General features: G+C 43.5%; 1 protein-coding gene across 3 annotated transcripts in view; it reads left to right on the forward strand.

The window, feature by feature from the left end:
- The window catches only part of lrrc4ba (leucine rich repeat containing 4Ba), a 54,031-nt gene extending 34,442 nt beyond the window's left edge, over window positions 1-19,589 (forward strand). For all 3 annotated transcript variants that reach the window (XM_042220643.1, XM_042220642.1, XM_014333426.2), the window contains 2 exons: window positions 1,046-1,583; window positions 9,458-19,589. In XM_042220643.1, the coding sequence (XP_042076577.1) occupies window positions 1,338-1,583; window positions 9,458-11,404 (2,193 nt within the window). In that variant the 5' untranslated portion in view covers window positions 1,046-1,337 and the 3' untranslated portion in view covers window positions 11,405-19,589. The remainder of the gene's footprint in view (window positions 1-1,045; window positions 1,584-9,457) is intronic.
- The last annotated feature ends 604 nt before the right edge of the window (window positions 19,590-20,193 follow it).

The raw sequence follows: 20,193 nt of genomic DNA on the forward strand, positions 1-20,193 counted from the left end.
ACCCAAGCTGGTCAGTACATATGGGTGTCCTTCTCTGACCCACATACTGCTAGAGATTTCATCCTGTTAAAAGGGAGGTCTTCTTCACCACCGTTGCCACGTCTTTGAGGTTTTCTATCTTTTTCCTTAAATAAAAATGATTTTGGTTCAACTACTCCTTTTCAGATGTCTTAATACAGGTGAGCTTAGTTTTACACAGTGAAGAGTTCTGACCCATGTCGAGCTGACAACACGTGTGCAGAATTCATATGCATTTCTTCACAAGTGTAACTTTAAGTTGCACAAAATGATCCATGTCATTGTCTTTCGAGGCTTTAATATTTTCAGCGCTGTATTGCATCAAATCAACAAAACTCATTTTCCCAAATTACATTTCAGGCAAGTGACATTTGTCACCCAAACACGGTAATTCAGTAAATATTCAGCATTCAACAGTTGTCGTGTTCTTATTCTTTTAAACATGAAACAAGTGTACAAAGATCACTTCTTCTCTGAGTGTTCTTCTAACTAAACTTTTGAGCAGTTGAAATCTGCACAGGAAAACCTCAAAAGCAAAACTGCACCGTTTCCATGCTGTTTCAGTACGATTTTGTGTGACACTGCTTATCTGTTTACAGCGGTTATGCCAATGTTTCAAGAACTAATTTCTTTCTGATTTATTGATTTACAAAATGCAATCCTTTAAAGACCAAAATACCTGATTGTCCCACTTCACATTGTTTGTTTCCGTATCTCCACACCTCCACCTCGTAACATTAATTACAGAATCAGCTTCCATCTGCCCTGTGTGTAAGGATTTGATTTCTGACAAAATGTCTGCTCAGGGATTATGTGGGATTTGATATGAGCAGTGACACAGAAGTTCTAATGCTTCTGAAAGATTTTTTGACAATCCCTCCCATGATAAGCTATATCATAGCTGCCTACCCATTATTTGTTCTGTTCGTTGTCTATTGGTAAAAACACAAAGTGTAGTCTGTCTACTGTCTTTAATATCTGCTCTCTCTCTTCTTCTCTTTGTCTCTCTCTCTTTTGTTCTTCACAGTAACTCCTGGGTTCTTCTCACTTCACAAAAAGCCTCACTCGAATCCCCCGACAGCACCAGAAAAAAAGGGAATAACATCTGTTTATCTGCATATTTCTATGTTCAAAAAACAAGAGGGAAAAACACAGAGCTCGACAGAGGACACGAAACATCTCAGAGCATGCGGAATTAGAAAGAACAAATTGCCACTGGAGGACCAAAGGGAAAGGAAACCTTTTCTAACAGATCCACCAGTGTGGAGTCACCTCACCTGTACCTTCGGATTAAAGAGCAGGGTCATGTCCCAGTTGCCATGCGCATCGCCACGCTGACCTGCCTTCCCGGCCCCTCCCCCTTCCTCTTTCTATTGGCCCAGCTGCTGCTGCGGCTCCTCCTCCCTGGGCCGGAGTTAGTGGGAGCCGCCTCCACCTGCCCCTCCCTCTGCACCTGCTCCAACCAGGCCAGCCGAGTCATCTGCACCAGGCAAAACCTGGAGGAGGTGCCAGAAAGCATATCAGTCAACACGCGATACCTCAACCTGCAGGAGAACTCAATACAGGTAAATAATGGTGGACGGAGGTCAAATCATTTCAGTCTGCATTGCAGAGCTAAGCATGACTAATGTTTTTATTCACTGAGATGATGATGTTAGTGTTGTGAAGTTTTTTTTCCTTTATATTTGTCACACTTACATTTTTCAGATCATTAAACCAATTTTGAAATTAGACAAAGAGTAAATACAAGACGCATTTTTAAAATTATGATTTCATTTACTAAGAGAAAAAACTATTCAACCCCAACTGGGCTTATATGAAAAAGCAATTGCTCCCTAAAATTAATAACTGGTTGTGTCCTTTTGGCAGCAAGAACTGCAGTCAAGTGTTTCTTTCATCATTGTAGAAGAATTTTGACTCGCTCTTCTTTGCAGAATTGTTTCATTTCTGCTACATTGGAGAGTTGTAGAGCATGAAAGGCCTGTTTAAGGTCAAGCCAAAGTATCTCAGTCAGATTTAAGTCCAGACTCTGACTAATCCACTCCAAAAACGACATTTTTATTTTGAGCTATTCAGAGATGCTTGTCGGTGTGTTTCGGTGCGTTTTATTGTCCTACATAACACAAGTGGATTTTCGGTAGAGGCTAGAATTCATGGTTCCATCAATTGCAACAAGTTTTTCAGGTCCTGAAGCAGCCAAGCAGCCTCAGACCATCACATTACCATCACCGTGTTTGAATGTTGCTATGACGCTCTTTTCATGCGATGCTGTGTTCGTTTAATCCCAGATGAAACAGGACTCAAACCTTCCAAAAAGTTTAACTTTTGTCTCATTTGTCTGCAGAATGGAGATGAGCCTTTGTGTTCTGTTTGGTCAGCAGTGGTTTTCAGCTTGGAGCTCTCCTATTGTCTCCTATTGTCTCCTATTGATGTCATTTTTGCCCAGCCTCTTTCTTCTTGTTTAATGAATAACCTTAACTGAGACTAGTAAGGCCTGCATTTCTTTAGATGTTGCTCCGAGTTCTTCTGTCTCCTGAAGTAATTTTAGTAGGTCACTCACTCCTGAGAGGGTTCCCCACTGTTCCAGGTTTTCTCCATTTGTGGATAATGGCTCTCACTCTGATTCACTGGAGTACCAAGGCCTAAGAAATAGTTTGCAACCCTTTCCAGGCGGATAGATGTCAATGGCTTTGTTTCTCACCTGTCCCTGAGTTTCTTTAGATCGTTGCTTTTTCAGATCTTTTAGCCTGCTTCATTTTGTCGGACAAGTCCTTTTTAAGTGTTTAAGAGCAGGTGTGGAAGTAATCAGGCCTGGATGTGTCTAAGGAAACTGAACTCCAGAAAAATGTGTTAACCTGAGCCAGCTAGCTTTTCTAGTCAAATGAAATAAATGAAATAATAACTAAAAACCTGCATTTTCTATATTGCTTTTGTCCAATAATAAAATTTGTTTGGTGACCTGAAACAGTAGCAAATATGGAAGGAAAATAAGAAATAAGAAAAGGGGCAAACACGTTTCCACAGCCCTGTACATGTGCACTCAAAAGCAGGCGTGTGAGCTAAACAACAGTTTATAAGTTGTTCCTTTGCAAATATTTTAATTGCTAAGTATGTTATGACGGATGAACAGTAGGATTTAACAATACTGGATATTTAGTAGTTTGTACCAGTGGCTTGTTTGTACTAGTTCCAAATTTCTTGCAAAATTGGAAGATTTCCTCCTTGGTCTGCAAAGCAGGATAGATAAGGATAAATCAGGATAAATCATCACTTTCTTATCAATGAGTTATGACAGAGCAATTGCAACAGCTACACTGGTCGCCCTCTCCCACATAGGGATTTTGAGGTGCCATGGGAATTCTTCTGTGTTTCACATGTTTTTTTAATGGGCCTCCTTCTTTAGCATATATGGGTAGACTAGAACACTTGTAGCTACATGCCTCCCCTTTCACTTCTCAAAAGAATTGCAGTACCTAGAAAAGTACCTGCTCATGGGAGCCACAGCAGATAGATTCGAATTTTTGATCTGGAACAGATTTTACTCCCAGATTTTCCAAATTTTACTTGTCTTGGGAGGGCTGTGCCAGGGAATCGAGAAATGGTTGGGATTGGCATAAAAAGAGCACCAGCTTTTAATTCCCTGAGGCTGGGTTTCTGTCTCCGGCCAGTCTGGAACCCAGTATCCTTCAGATGTAAAGGGGAATGTGTTAACCACTACAACAAGGAACTAATATGCTACCTATAGTAGTTATAGTGCTATAAAAAATGACAACAATAAAAAAAGTCTTTCTTTTGTTGTTGTTATGAATCTCAGTTACCAAAAGGTATCATGTATTAGTAATCAGCTGCTTCTCAAAGGACTCTCACATCCCCCAACTGATACTGATTGTTCTGCTTCAGTTACCTTTGGGTGGCAGCAGAGGAAGCGGTTCACTATCTGTTACAGGTTGTAGATTGAATACAGTTCAGCTCAAGAACAAGGACTACCACGGCAATCTGCAGTCCAAGAACGAGCCATTGGAGTCTACCAGAGTGAGAGAGGAAGGATTCACGCAGCTAAACTACATAGTAGATCTTCACAATGGTGATCCAGTCACCTAGCCACTAGCTAATGGGGAAACACAAAAGGGGGAGGGCTGGAGCTAGCTGGCTAACAATGACTGGATTTTCCAAACAAGAGTGAAGGGATGTCCAATAACATATACCAATAATAATATACTGCAGATGATGTTGTTCTCTGAGATTAATAAAAAAAGATGCTAAAATGATTCACCAAAATATACTAACCGACTCGCCCAAGTAAAGTCTGTGTGTGGGAAACTCTGGAATATGACACAAATATTCACACATAAACTGCTAAAAAGAAAAGCATACAATACATGCAGTTTATTTCTGTAAGCATCATAAGCTGCATCATGATGCATGATGTAATTTCTGAAGGTGCTGACTGCCAGTCATTTTTCCTATAACACTAATTGATTGGAGGTCATGGTTCATTCTCTTTTTTACAATCAATGCACAGAGAAAACACTCATTCTGGCATTTGAAATACGCCACATTTTCAGCATTTCTTTTCAGCAAATAACCTATTGACACTTCTCTACAAACTCATTTATTTCTTTTATTATGAAAGGAGATATTTGCATAGTCAGTGATATAGCACAGTCACATCTTGTATAGCAGATTGAGGATTTTCACATCATAATGCACACATCTAAAAATCAACACATACACAGACACCAGCACACTTATGTGTCTTTAACACTTGTGTTTGCATTTTTTTGCCCGCTATCAGAGCGAACATTTGCGTTTGCAGTGGTGGATGTTAGGATTAACTTGTTGATACAGGTTCTCTCTTGGAAACTTTATTTCTAAGAAAAGACAAGAAAGTAAGTGGCTATAATGGTAGAAAAATACACTTAAGCCTCTAGTGAACTGAGGGAATATTTTATGAATTGAAAGCAAGGCAGATTTCCATGACACTGAGCTGCCTTTTGTATGCATTACCAATTTATCTCGAGTCCCTAGACAGCATTTGTGGCTTTACAGCTGCAGGGGAAGATCATTTAACCACAGACCATCGATACAAAGCACATGAATCTCTAAATTTATAAACCGAGTGGGTTGATTTTAGTCTTTGCTGCAGCATTTGATGTAGCTGGATCCATCCTCATGTTCCTGACAGTGCCTTGTTCTTTTGTGGTTTTAAATTCATTTCCACAACATTTTATCTCCTCTAATGAAAAGCAACGAGTATCCTAAACGTTGTTAAAATTGTCCAGTGCATCTCTTATAATGTCAAATTGCTCTGTACATTGGACCGAGCAGCCTGATATTCTCTATTCCTCGGAGAAAACATCTTATTAAACTTTATGTGACGTTAACGGAGCAGAAATGGGACATCACGCCACTTGATTTGGTACGTGAGGCTTTAAGAGATGCTGTTAACATGAAAGGGGAGAAAAAATAAGGAAATAAGAAGAGTATTTGTTGCGTTTTGTTTTTAGCCTACAAAATTTGGATTCGGCTTGTTGTATCCTGCAGCCCCACTTGAAATGATTAAAAATCTAAAAATGTTTTAACACCTGAAGGCATCCTAGATTCTCTGGCTTATTTTTTCCTTCACTGAGTACCCTCAGAGTAAAGCCTTGACAGCTCCCACCCCCTCTTAACATCCTCACCCCTCCCTTTTCGCCCCCTCCCTCCTTTTGCCTATCAACTCCCCTCTTCCTCTCCCCCCGCTCCTGCTCTACATACAGAAGAAGCAATGGCCTGACTCCAGGAGCCTCTGTGTGCCTCACTGAGGGCTTTGGCTGCACATATCTCAAACAGTCAGAGATTTAAGGGGCTTTTAGTCGCGCTCACTAAACTGTGTGTCTTTGACTTCACGCCAAATGAGCTCCAGTTGGACCACACCAATGCTACTGTGCTCTGTCCAGGGCCCGTGGCACCCATAGAGTTCAGATTCATGTCTTCCTGCAGACAAAATCATCTCTTTTTGTTTGTCACACCAAATTTAGTAAAAATGTATTAATTTAATTTCATAGTTCCTTTGTGGTTTGTCGTGACACTTTATGCGAATACTGTAGTCCAACACTGATAATCAGCTTATTAGCAAGGGATTATAATGTGTCAGTATCAAGCCCCCTGAGTCTCACGGTAACAACGGTGTGAAAAGCACTTTTGTGTCTGCAGCAAGCGCTGAAATATGGTCAGGGTTAAGACAGGGTTGGGTTTACAGTAAATTTACCACAGTGCTTTCAGATTTAATGAAAAGTCAAGAGTTTAACTGCTTTTTGTCATGTGATATATTGTCGAATGAAGCATGAAACTACTAATTAAAAGTGACCATTTTTTTTTTGCCATTTTTCATCAGTACAAGTTGAGCTGTGCTGTAGTCATAATGTGGGCTACTGATCAAATTCCTAAAACTTTATTTTGGTCACTGGGTGTATTTGACCCCAACTTAAATGGCAAAAACAGTCCTTTTAGAAGCAAGTCTTGCAATTCCATAGCCGTCCAATTGGCAATTATTTTCTAAATGTATGGGAAACAGAGCAATTGTGAAACTACATGTGCAGAATCCATCCATCCACCGTTCCATCAATCCATCTTTTCTACAGCTTAACCAGGTCCGGGTCCTGCGGGCAGCAGTCTAAGCTCCTGGATGCTTCCTAGTTGAGAGTTTGGGGGCATTTCCTAGTGGGAGAAGATCCTGGGGGAAACCCATGGCAAGCTGGGGAGATTATGTCTCTCAGCTGGTTTTGGAACGCCTCAGTATCTTCCTTAAATTGTTGGTGAATAGGGAGAGAAATTTCTTGGCTAATATAGAGTCACTAGTTAAATCAGATCTTTTGAAGCTTAAAAAGTCTGATATTTTTGCCCAGGATAAAGCTTTAAAAGCTTATACTGCCTCCATGCAATGTGACGTACCTCCAACTATCTCCATGGGAGTCCCTGCCTCCTTTTACTGACAATAGTCTGACATGGGAGGGTCGTCAGGTAATGCAGCTCATCTGGGCATTTCAGGCTTTAAAAGCTGGTTCGCTGGGCATGAAGTACATTTGATGTTTGTTGCTTTAGTTTCAATAAACTACCTCTTGTGCAGATTCACTCATTGTCACATACTTTGGGTGAGTCTACTGAATTATGGCTTCACAATGACACCTTTACAAAGACAGCAGGTGCAGCCTCACAGCTTACCCTATCATGAACCTCTAGTATGTGAACACATTTGGCTCATATGTTCGTTGGTGTTGGCTGTTGATTGAGTTTTTGAGGACGTGGGTGGGACATCCACCATCTTTTCAGTCCAGAATTGTCCTAAAGATTTGTATTCTCAGTGGGTGTTAGCCAAAGTTGTTGACTTAAGCTTTATTGTATCCCTGCTATTTACAACCTCTGATTGTAAATCAGAGCAGTCAGTGTAACTCCATTACTCAAATGCATATTGTTTTAAGAGAAAGTCTAACGTGGAGGCCAGGGAAACCCTTAATTTGATCATGTTTATCTCCATAGTCAGAGGGAGTCATTCTCAAATGCAGACAGCAGCAGGAATTGCTGAGGGTCAGCAGTTATCAGTATTAGGAGAAAAATACATTTTTATTTAAATGTATGGCTTCTTTACTTAAACATACATTTAGCCTGTAAGTCATTCATTAGCAATGTTTTTTGTTTTTGTTTTGCTTTGCTTTGTGTGTTTGTTTTCGCACTGATTTGTAACATTACAAAAACTAGACCATCTCCAAATTCCAAAGATTATTTGCTAAGAACAGATTAACATAATTTAATTACATGTTGGAAACAGATTAACACATAAGAATAACAGAATGCAGAATTAAAGAAGACATTTGTCTTTCAGGGAAGAAAATATTCTTTGGCCACTCAGCCGTCGCAATAGGATTTTCTCCGTTTTTGGAACATCCAGCAAAGGGGCCGATTACGCTTTTTATTGTTGTCTGGAAAATATATACTGTTACATACTGTTGGTGGATCCTCATGTTATACGGAGAAAAATTTCAAGTAATGAGGTCAAAATAAGTACTAAGTAATAAGTAATTCCTGTGACCCCAAAGATCAGGATTCAAGCTGCTCTCAATGTTCAGGCTCAGGCAGTTTTTTTCTACTCTAGGCTCTGCATGATGTCACTGAGAGTGGATATCACTGATGGATACATACATACCATCAACCACTCACTTTCCTCATGTGAAATCAAACACATTGTTCCAGTCTTGCCATCCATCCATCCATCCTTTTCAGCTTATCCAATTCAGGATCGTGGGGTGACCAGAGACTATTCAAGCTACAATGGGGGACAGATCACCAATCTGTCACGGGAATTTATCTGTCTATTTAATCTGAAAAATTCTGCATCTCTCCCTCTGACTTGTCAGTGCCATTGCTCCCCTGCATTGCTGCTGGCTCTTTTAACCCCTCCACCTTCTCTGATTCTACCTGTAGGCTCAGGGGGAGAGGTTTATTCACTGCTCACCTGATTCTCTGTGTATCATATTTGCAGGAACAAGCCTAGACATCCAACTTTAAATGTATTAATGCAACTATATAAACCAGTCACTTCCGATGTGTAATACAGCCATCTCGGACTCATCCCTCTGACCATGGGAACAGAGGTCCAGCCCACCTGTTTTTGAGAACAAGCAAATCAGAAGAGATTTAGCTTAAAGGGAGAGCGCTAAAATGAGCTTTTAACTTTTAACTATCAGTGCATTCTGACAAAATCCAAGGATAAAAATGTGCAGGTGGGAATGAGCATAACAGTCTGCAAGTAATCTTAGACCTTAAAATAACCACAAGAGAAGAAACCAGAGCTGCTATCACACTTAGTTGCTGCGTGCTTGCGTTTTGTTTTGGTTTTGTTTTTTTCTATTTTGTCTCACTGTGTCCTTTCTGCCATTGTAATGCGTAATATAATGAGACATTTTTTGGTTAAATGGCTGTTTGGTATTGTTTGACAATCATTTAAAATCTTCTCTGTATAAGTTAAAATATTTTAAAAGATTAATTTAATAGTTGTAAAAGGAAAACACTGACACATTACAGTAATCTTGATTAATGTGCATTGTCCCTAAAAGGAAAAAAACAAACAATAAACAATAAACAATGTCAGTATTAGTGCTGCATGTCTGCTAAAGGTTTTATATCATTTGGTATTCTTTAATAAATAAAAAAGCAAATTAAACATTTAGGGAAGCTGTTATTGATCTTCATTCTCATTGAGAACTAATGCATGACAGCCAAATTAACATTTTAAAAGTGTATTTGGTTTGTTATTATGAGAGGCGTAATCGAGTTTGTTTTAAATAGCTGCTGTAAAACACAGCTTCCTTTTTTTCATTTTGTTCAGATACCTTTCTTTCAGTAAGCTCCATTATTAATCCTACATGTTTTGCAGTAACTTTATCGTTACTTGTCCTTCCAGGTTATCAAGTCGGACACATTCAAGCACTTGAGGCACCTTGAAATCCTCCAGCTGTCCAAGAATCAGATACGTCAGATTGAAGTTGGAGCATTCAATGGCCTGCCCAACCTCAACACGCTGGAGCTTTTTGACAACCGCCTCACACTGGTGCCATCACATGCCTTTGAGTACCTCAGCAAGCTGCGGGAGCTGTGGCTGCGCAACAACCCCATCGAGACTCTGCCAGGCTATGCCTTCCACCGTGTGCCCTCGCTACGTCGCCTGGACCTGGGTGAGCTCAAGAAGTTGGATTTCATCTCAGACGCAGCTTTTGTTGGCCTCATCAATCTGCGGTACCTAAACTTGGGCATGTGTGGGCTGAAAGACATTCCCAAACTAACAGCTCTTGTGCGCTTGGAAGAGCTGGAGCTGTCAGGAAATAGGCTGGAGATCATCCGTCCCGGCTCCTTCCAAGGCTTGGTCTCTCTTCGCAAGCTGTGGCTAATGCACTCACAGGTTTCCGTCATTGAGCGCAATGCCTTTGATGACCTGAAAAACCTGGAAGAGCTCAACTTATCCCATAATTCCCTCCACTCCTTGCCCCACGATCTCTTCACACCCCTTCACCAGCTAGAGAGGGTACACCTTAACCACAACCCCTGGGTGTGCAACTGCGATGTGCTTTGGCTTAGTTGGTGGTTAAAAGAGACGGTGCCGAGCAACACCACCTGCTGCGCTCGTTGCCATGCTCCACCATTCTTAAAAGGCAAATACATTGGAGAGCTTGACCAAAGCCACTTCACCTGCTATGCGCCCGTCATTGTGGAGCCACCTACAGACCTCAATGTCACCGAGGGTATGGCTGCCGAGCTGAAGTGTCGAACGAGCACATCCACAACATCCGTCAACTGGATCACCCCTAATGGCACTCTCATGACCCACGGCTCCTACCGCGTGCGGATATCGGTCCTGCACGATGGCACGCTCAACTTCACCAATGTAACCCTGCGAGACACGGGCCAGTACACCTGCATGGTGACTAACGCTGCTGGAAATACCACTGCAACCGCTGTCCTCAACGTTACTGCTGCTGATGTTAGTGTCAATTACACCTATTTTACAACAGTTACTGTGGAAACTGTGGATACTGTAGGAGGTAATGATTATGCGTTGGTTGCCATCAATGAGACCTTCATCCGTGTTCCACCTGGCCCCACTCCCTCTGATTTGTGGCCAGACGGTGTTGCTACCACAGACTCCTCTCTGCCTATCAGCTGGTCCTCCTCCTCTCCCCGCGCCACTCGACCCACCTTCACTGAGCCCATCACAGACGCTACCTTAATGGATGATGTGATGAAGACCACCAAGATCATCATTGGCTGCTTCGTAGCCATAACCTTCATGGCAGCCGTGATGCTGGTGGTGTTCTACAAGCTTAGGAAGCAGCACCAGCTGCACAAACATCACGGCCCTGCACGTGCCATCGAGATCATCAATGTGGAGGATGAGCTCGGCGCTGGGGCCAGTGGTCGGGGCAGCGGCATCTCAGGCGGAGCCACCGTGACACAGAGCGGAAGCAGTGGAATTGGAGGTACCCAGAGCCTCAGGCTGCACCACCCAGAGATAGTCAACCTGCCCAACCTGGCTCGATCGGAGCACCTCAACCACTACTACAAAACTCATCACTTCAACAACAACATGATGGGCCTGGGCCTGGGCACAGGATCTGTGGGCCTCAACAACAATAACAACCCCTCACCATGCTCTCAGTCACAGAACATATCCTGTTCCCAGATTCCAACCTCCGCTGGTGGGGGAACACCGACAGGTGGCACTCTGCCCTCCCCAGTGCCCCTTCCTCAACTGGGTCTCCACAGTTCTCTGAAAGGCCTGATGGGGAAAGGCCAGAACGAGCCACTACTTTTTAAGAGTGGCTCCAAGGAAAATGTGCAAGAGACTCAAATCTGAGTGAAAGTGAGGGTAGAAGTATGAGGTAAGAGGAAAGGGATGCTGGATAGTGACAGTGATATAGAAAGTACACGAATATTTGAACTGACTGTAGCCTATACCGTCCTCGTGGACGGGTTTCAGAAAAAAAAGATGAAATTTCTCGTAGTTGCTGCTTTGTATTGTCAATCTTGGCAGGTAGAAGCAGATAGGAAGACTGAAGGAGACAGTACTGCATCTGATCAGTCCCACGAATAGCATCTGAACATAATTTTACACTAAGTCAGACACCAACACATGGAACGATCACCACAAAAATCACAATCATGTGCGCAACCCGCTATAGTCTTTGCCAAAGTCCAAGATCAAGCCAACTCTTTTCACCCAGTGGACAGCTATGAACAACAGCCTGTATGTTTTTTACAGATAGCTTCGTATATTTCCAGACACGCTCAGTGTATATATTTAGAGGGAGACATAATATTGGCTACTGAACATGTTTTCAGATTAGTGTTTGGCAGAGACTCCGAATAACAAACAATGATTTGGGTGAGCAGTGCTGTCCCAGGTTTCCAGGAAGCACTAAAATACAGAGCAGAGCAGCGATACTGTTCAGAACACAGACTAGTACTTTGCAGGGAGAGAAAACAACAGCAATTGTTTTTTCTGAGTGGTTTCACTTCTCTCTCACTTTCTCACTTTTTTCCCTTTCACACTTTACTGGCTACTGTCTTCTTTGAGGGAGGAAAGCAACAGAGTGGGCTATCATGGGAGAGGAGAAACCCCGTGGCATGAAGGACAAAGAGCGATGTATTAAAAAAAAGGACTAAAGTACATATTATATATACCGTAAATATATTTTCATTCAAAGAAGTAAATTATAAAGAATCTTTATCAAGCTTCTGACTAAAAACTACGACGTCTGAAGAATATATTAAAAAGAAAAACACACACAGTTGTTTTAGTGCCCCCCACCCCACTGCCCTCCCCCCCCCCTTACTACTTCCCTCAACTTAGAACAAAATGGCCACTCTGACTGTGCCGCATAAGGACACGTGGGAGAGTGGGGGAAAAAAAAACAACAAAAAAAAGCAAAACAGACAAAATGTTTGAGTGAATTTATTTTGGTCTTGACTTTTTTGTAGCCACAGAGCGTGTTTTCCCCTCTCCTGTCGCATTCACATAAACAGGGTCACCGGAGAAGGGACGTGTTTATGCTCTACTGCGAAAATACGAAATACAACAACGGCTCTCCATCGTTTGGTACAGCTACAGCCTAGCGGGAGTGTTAATAATAATAATCGGAACGGTAATAATGATAACAAGGTTTAGCTTTATTTGTCATAATGAACGTTTAATGATTAGCACATGAAATGACACAAAATGTTGCACATGCTGATTTAGCATGCTCGACAGACGTCTCCAGATTTGATTTCAGCCTATCATTTGAGATTTATCCAAGAGATTATGTTATCATTATTAGCATTCATGCGACTATTATTATTACTACTTGTGCCTACAAATAACTGAAAAGTACTTTTTTTCATTTGTATATGACGCTGAAGTTGTTTATGACTGATCCTGTTGGACTTCGGCTAATGAACAGCGGCGGGACGGCGTGCCACTATTCCACATGCATCAGCAGGAAATAACTTGGCCCCCTCTAAATGGCTTCCTCAGTCCAGTTCTCACCAACTCCTCCAACTGTCTCAAGCAGTCAGGAACCCTCATGTTTGTCACACGTTAAAGACAGGACACGAACCTTTGACGAAGACTGCATCTTTGCAGAGGATTATCTCGCAACTGTATCTCAGTGTTATCGTGTGTGAGTGGATTTCATGGCAGCAGGGAACTACTAAATGGACGACAGGCATTGGCAAGCATTTCTAAAGGTAAGCGATGCTCGTTCAGTGAAGAGGAAGGAAGTGACGTGCAGTACAGGAAACAGAGATGGGGGGGAACTTTTTTTCTAAAGAAAAAGTACAATTAAATGAAAAAAAAATATAGAACCTTATAGATCTCTTTTAAAAAAAAAGGAAACAAAAGTATTATGATAAGTGTTTTTCATTTTGGGTTTTTATCTAGTTTGATTTTTTTTTTGTTTTATTTTTAAATCAAGTGTTATCTTTATTGTAATATTGTTATTGTTATTATAATTAGCTAATTACACTGGTTATAATTATGAGAGATGTTCTGTTAGCAGAGGTCACTTTTAAAATTAAAAAAAAAACTGGCACATAAAATGGCAGTGGAAGTCTGTGAAATTTGGTGGCTATATATTTTTTTTCTCCTTTATGTTACAATCAACTTTAATTGTAGTATCACTGTTTGTGTCCCTTTGGCTCTTCTTGAGATGAGACATAGCGAATGTGAAATGGTCAGCACTGGGTCCTTTTATTTTCTGCACAGGGGGACAGGAAAGGCCCTGCTCCGGTTTACAAGCTCAATCACACTCGCTCTGTACTTTTCGTGAATGTCATCACCATCACAGTGCTCAGAGTGCGATTGCGCTATGTCAACACCTCGTTGCCATGACTACACCCTCAGACTAATGCGCCAAACGCCGTCAGCATCGGCTCCTCGTAAGGCAGCGGGTCGCCCTCCCCCTCTCCTGTCCGTCTCGTTCCTTTTGAGGTGCCATATCTCGACGAGCCGGCCAGTGTTCCTTCAGTGGTAGCAAATCAACCTGAGCATTGTGCCCATGTCCTCACATAAAACTCCCTCCACCCTCCAACCCTCAGCATCTTGCCATCAGGTTTCCCTGGCAACTGTTGCTGCTGCGACAGCCCTTATCACAGCGTCTTGATTTGGGTTTCGAATGCTAAACAGACGAGAGCAGAGGGTATAGAACTCCTCTTCTTTTTTTCCATGCCAAGTAATTCACCCCGGTAATGTTCCTCGTTAATGTGTTTGATTTGTTTACACCAGCAACTATACTTCTCACGCCGCTGACTTTCTCTTAGTGAATCATACGATTTACATGCCACTCTCCCCTATGTGTTTAATTTGCATAGGCCACCACACATTTATGCACCCAGCACTTGTGATCAACACTCATACCCTGCATCTCTCATTAACATATTCCTTCCCAAGCACAAGGGATCCATATTCTGCTCACAAGTTATTTACATATTCATCTGCCTCTGTGTGTGCAAATAACAGTGAAATTATCATGTGGGCATGCTGGTGGGTAAGAGTGTGGTGTGTGTGTGCGCGCGCCAGGTTTGTGGCTGAAAGCAAGGACTGTTACAAAAGCTATTTCCCCCCTAATTCTTCAAATACTGCGTGCCCTGCCTATCGCCTGTGGTAGCTCGCCACTTTGGAAAGCGCTGCGTAGCCCCTATAGCTCCTGTGAAGTGGCACAAACCAGAGGCCATGTTATTGAGGCTCGGTGTTAGAGAGAGAGCAGCGGTTGAGCTGGAGACACACAGTCACAGTGCTGCAGTGTCTGAGTCACAGAGCACTGAACACACTCCCAACAATCTAATGGAAATGCTGTGTTTACTGTGCAGGAAGGGACCCGCTCATTCACCCATTCGGGGAATAGGTGAAAATCACCAGAATATGTGCGCGTGTGAGTCCAAGCTTGAGTGCGTTTAGTGCATGTGCAGCTCTGGATTATAAAATGCCCGTTGTACTGTTGTGTAAGGCAAGGAAATCAGGACATTTGAAGCGGTACGCTGTTTATGGCAAGAGATGTTACACCATTGTTGATGCAGCGCTGCTCGGTGTGTGCGCTCCTGCACAGGTGCGTGCGTGCTCAGGTGGGCTTTTGCTAGCTCGGTTGTGTAAAGAGGGGAGGAGGGGCGGTCAGACCTCCATTTTAAATCCCCAGTTTAAACCAGCTCTGTCTGTCTCCCTCTGCTTCAGGCAACTTTTGTGATCCTCTCACTGACACTTAAAGTAAAAATACATTTTTTTATTTATTTTTTGCGTAAGCAGCCCCCCCTTCTCTGTCTCTCTTTCTCTGCATACTAGGAGTGATGAAACGTCCTCTCGATCGAGGCGACCTCCTCTTTCACCAAATCCTCATCGTCTTTTTAGCTCCCTGTCAAGTTTGGGGTCAAGGGTCAAGATGAGCAGCAATTTATGTTTACCTCACACTTTTAGCCAGCTAATGAAGGTTAGCGTTTTGGATTGTGCCATTTATTTTTATTGTTTTGCCCTGGCTCAGGGAAACGCCTGTTGGCGAAGCTTAAGTGATTTTTAATGTGCATTTTCAGTGGCTGTTTTGTGGTTAATCACCTTGACGGTGATGTGACTAGTCATAACAGTAATGCTGCACATGAAGTGATTTTTGGGCAGCTCGCTTGCGGTGGGTGAGGTTTGCGTAGTTGCAGATGGGAGGACACTGGTTCAACCTGCCGCTTGTTGCGACCAGCACTGTTTGAAAACAGGGCCTGTCCCCGAGGGCAGCCCCGCACACATGTTAACCTCAGCACTACAAGCCCCGTGTGAGCACCACGCTGCCTCATTTCTTTTTATCACCCCCCCCTTTAAAAATAGCAGAGAAGTGACAGCCGAACTCAATGCATTATTGATACACAGGGTGTCAATGATGCATGTGCAGTCACCAGTGCTAATTTTCTCCACATTGCAGAGGCCAGAAGCATCAAACGGGTTGTAATTTATATGCATCGTTATAGCTATTATTTTTCACACGGTCATCAAGACGGTCCACGGGAGCCAAATGTTGCAGCTTGTCTCCTCACATGATGAGTGCTGCGATTCTAATAAGTGCAGCAGTGTTTTGTGTGCCACTGTGTCACCGAGCCAGCCCCCCCACACCGTTCCACTCCACCATCCCAACAGCAGCAGCCCTGTCTCGCTATGCTGGCTTTATCGCCGTCACACTGGTCTAAGGCCGATTTGATGGCACCAGTTTTCAGATGCCCGGGTCACTGTGTTCAGTCACATTATGAGAGAACTGAGGAACTTTTTTTGTCACTGCGATGCTCTTTTTCCTGCCAGAGCTTGAGATGAGATGTGCAAAGACATTTTTTCTGTGTCATCACTGTGAAAACCCTGCTCTGCAGCCACTTTTCAAACCTGACCGTGCACTTGGGTACTTATACATTTAAGAACCACGTGCACACACACACACACCAGGGCACGCGTGCCCTCTTGACACTGACTGAAGGAGTGATTTATTGATTGAGGTGCAGCTTTCTTAAACAATTTGCAGCTGAGTGCAGCGAAGGTTAATGCAAACCTCTGAACTGCTGCCATCATGCTTCAGTCCACACGTGTGTGTTTTACATCCTGTGAAGGTGTCCGTAATTTGAGAGCGACTGGGACATTAGCGCATGGCTTATTTCCTTGTTGCCTTGGAAACAATGGCACCGGGCGCAAGATGTCCATTTTGGCCGTCTTGTGAGCTTTGAGCTGTGTGGAGTCAGAGAGGGCTGTCAGAGTGTGTGGGCCATGACGTGAGAGTGATGAGTGGTGTTTCGTCCCGGATGACTATCTCCTCTGTGTCACTCAGCTGTGGGTCAGAGGGCCGCTGAGCTGCAGCTCAGAGGAAAACTGAGAAAAATCCACAGAGTTGCTGTGAATAGCAAAATGGGACACGCTCACAGCCCATGTAATTGTAAAGTACCGATTAATGGGAATCATAAAGCTGGAGCACTGCTTAACACAGAGCTTCTCATGAATGCTTCATAAAGGAGAATATCAGTGTTGTCGTGTGAAAACCTTCCAACTGCAGTTTTGAACATCAGTGGAGTGATTATATTTTAGTATTTGTTCTTAGACGCTACAGGCCGTTTTGGAAGTGAAACCTTTTCAGAACTCCACAAAAGAGGCCCGTTCTTTCTTAGATCCTGAAAAGCTGACATTTGGGGCTGTGGAAGGTTTTCATCTGACAGCGACCATATTGCACTTTCAAATGCAGATTTGTGTTTTGAGAACAATCTGGGATGTTGCGGCTCGTGTTGGGATTTGGAAACTTCTGGAGAGACTTCATGCCCTCGAGCGCTGTGGAAAACTCCCCTCCTGTTTTGTGATGAGCGCCGACTCGGGGACTTGTGTTGTGGCCTGAACAAGCTCGTAACTATTAAAGGATGTGCTGACCTAGCAGCTGTGCTCCTCTCAGCGGACATGCTTACAGTTAAGTTTCCAAACGCATATTCCCTGCTATCCACAGCAGTCTAGCTTCCAGATTTACTGTTTCTGGGAGCCTTGGCTCGGCATCATGTTCGCACTGGTGTGTGTGTGTGTGTGTGATGTTTGTTTGAAGCTGGGCAGGGGCCACGGAGTACATTTCAACGCTTTGAAGTGTAAATTCAGGTCTGGTTGGAGCACCTTATGGGGGGCAGGGAGAAGAAAGTGACAGCCATATGTATGTAGGCTGGTGGTTTGATAATGGAGTTGTCTAACCGCTTATCTGTCTACTGAGGCAACAGAGCCCCCAGAGGACATGAGGTCAAACCCTCACTGGATGTCAACTCAGTGTCAAGTCAGACGGTGTCTGGTCTCGGAGAGGTGAAACTAGAGTAGAAATCAGCACTGACCCAGTTACGGCTTCCCCGGCTGAGCTTTGAATCAGACCTGGTTCATCCTCTCAAGTTTAGAAAAAGCTGAAGCGGTTGTAAACAGTCATCAATATGAAATAAACTTTTACTGGAGATATTGATTTTTCTTTACCCTTTTTTGTCTCCACCCCCTCATGTCAGCCAGTGAGGCATGCTGCTTCTCTCATTGGTGCTGATTTATTTATCCGATCTGGCCCTTAGTACCCTCATTTCATGTCTGCTCTCATTTCTGCTCGCAGTCTATGTGACACCAACCTTTCAAGTTATATTTTTAACCCTGATGCTCGAGAACGGCTACGAGCGACGTTCGATGGGCACCGCAGTGGCCTCGATTGTGCTCAAGCTGCGGCGTTTTCTGTGCATCCCGTCATGCCAGTGCCACATTCGCTAGAGCCTGCTTACCACGCAACAGCTTCTGTCGCCTCTGGCTTCCCCACCCTCTGAGCCCAAAGGAAACAGAGTGACGAGGGAGGACAGAGTAGACAGAAATAGAGAAAGCGAAAGGAGAGATAGACTGCAAAGGGACGAGGATGACAGGAGGAATGAAAGCTGACAATGAGAGACATCCTGTCACTCCATATCTGTACAGTTTTTTTTACTCTACATGTGCGAGTGTGTTTGCATGCGTGTGCACCAGTGTAAGGCTCCAGCTCAGTGTGCGCTTGTGTAATAGCCGCATGAGTGGCATAAGTATGCATATTTATGCATACGTCCGAGTGGGCTGCGTGCGTGCTTGTGTGCACTCGAGTGCGCACGGTATCCGTGTTTGTGTAATTGTGTGCGGCAGAGATAAAGACATGAAGGAGGAAGGGCCGCTGTGGTGCTTATATGTCACCCAGCGCCAGAGGGGAAATGACTCCTTTCTGTCCCCGACCCAAGGGAGGCAGAGGAGGAGCATGGCTGACTTCTCCTGCTTCTCTGCCTTTTCTCACCCTCTCCTTAAGAAATGTAGCTAAAGCCTCAGTCACAGCCTCTCCCCCCTCTCTCTCCCTCTGAGTCACACACACACACACTCGTATGCTTGCTTGCTCACAGGAGTACGTCTTACATTATCCCCCCTTTCTTCCCCTCATGCTTCTCATCCCCTTAACCCTTCTGTTCTCCTCCTCCGCTCTTCTCTATCTACCTCATATTTGGTGTTTCACCCCACCCACCTTCTCCTACTGCCATTTTCCACCCCCCCTGCAGCTAGATGTTGTGATTCTGCATTAACCCCTTAATCCTCCCATACATAAACAAGTACACGTGCAGTCGTGCTCCAGGTTAGCCCCCTGCACCACTCCGATCCTCTCTCAGGAAAATGGAAAACAAACCCAGAACAAACCAAGGCTTCTGATATTTCCTTCCCTCTGTTCAATTAAACATGGCCTCCATCTGCTTCTTTGTTTCTCTTCAGCTTTTCTTCTGCAATATTGACTATGGTTGTTCTTGTGATTGTTTTTAAGACTGTGTTTTAACCTGTTATAACCACAGATGTGCATATTAACACTGAAGGAACATGTCACAGGGGTGTGTGCGTGTGCGTGTGTGTGTGAGAGAGAGATGGTGTGTGTGGAGAACGGTGGATTTGTTCTGCTTCAAGGTTCCGTGCCAAATCTTTTTCAGAACATTCGATCTCTGTTCATGTGCCATACTGAGAAATTTATGAAATAAAAATAACGTTTTTTCACAAATTGCAATGTGAGATCGTGTTGCTTATTTATGACTGTAGGTCTATTAATGAAAATCAGTGAGACAGAAAAAAAAAGTGGAAGACCATGTGTGCCACATCATTAGAGTAACAAATGTTGTTTCCGCAGGTTATTTTGCCTCGCATATGTGTGAATGAATTCATGTGAATTCTTAATGTGTGTGTTCTTCCATGTCGCTGTTATTTTCCTTCAGTCAGCATCATTTTTTTTCCCTCAGCGTGCTGCAGCAGTGTGTTTCCAAGAGATTGTGTCACTGTGTTAAACCTGATTTGACACTGAGGCTGTGGACCGGCTGGCTGCAGGGTGTGTATTGTGACCCGAGCTGCTGACCTACGCCTGCGCCCTACGTCTGCTTGTATGCCTGTGTGTCTTTGTGTTCACGTGGGTGCATGTCTGCGTGTGTTGTTCTGTGGGATGTTGTTTAGCCTGCGGTGAACACTTAGCTCGTGCTGGCTGGGGGATTGCCAAGAGGTCAGCTTCTGAATAGTACTGACTCAGGGTTACAATTATTGGCTTACAATATTTGTGTGTGTTTATATGTGCGTTTGCGTGTATGGGTGCAGATTATGGGTGTAGGGGTGTGTTA

This window comes from Haplochromis burtoni, unplaced genomic scaffold (genome assembly GCF_018398535.1).
Source record: "Haplochromis burtoni strain Fernald_Lab_line unplaced genomic scaffold, NCSU_Asbu1 Contig_52, whole genome shotgun sequence".
NCBI classification, from domain to species: Eukaryota; Metazoa; Chordata; class Actinopteri; order Cichliformes; family Cichlidae; genus Haplochromis; species Haplochromis burtoni.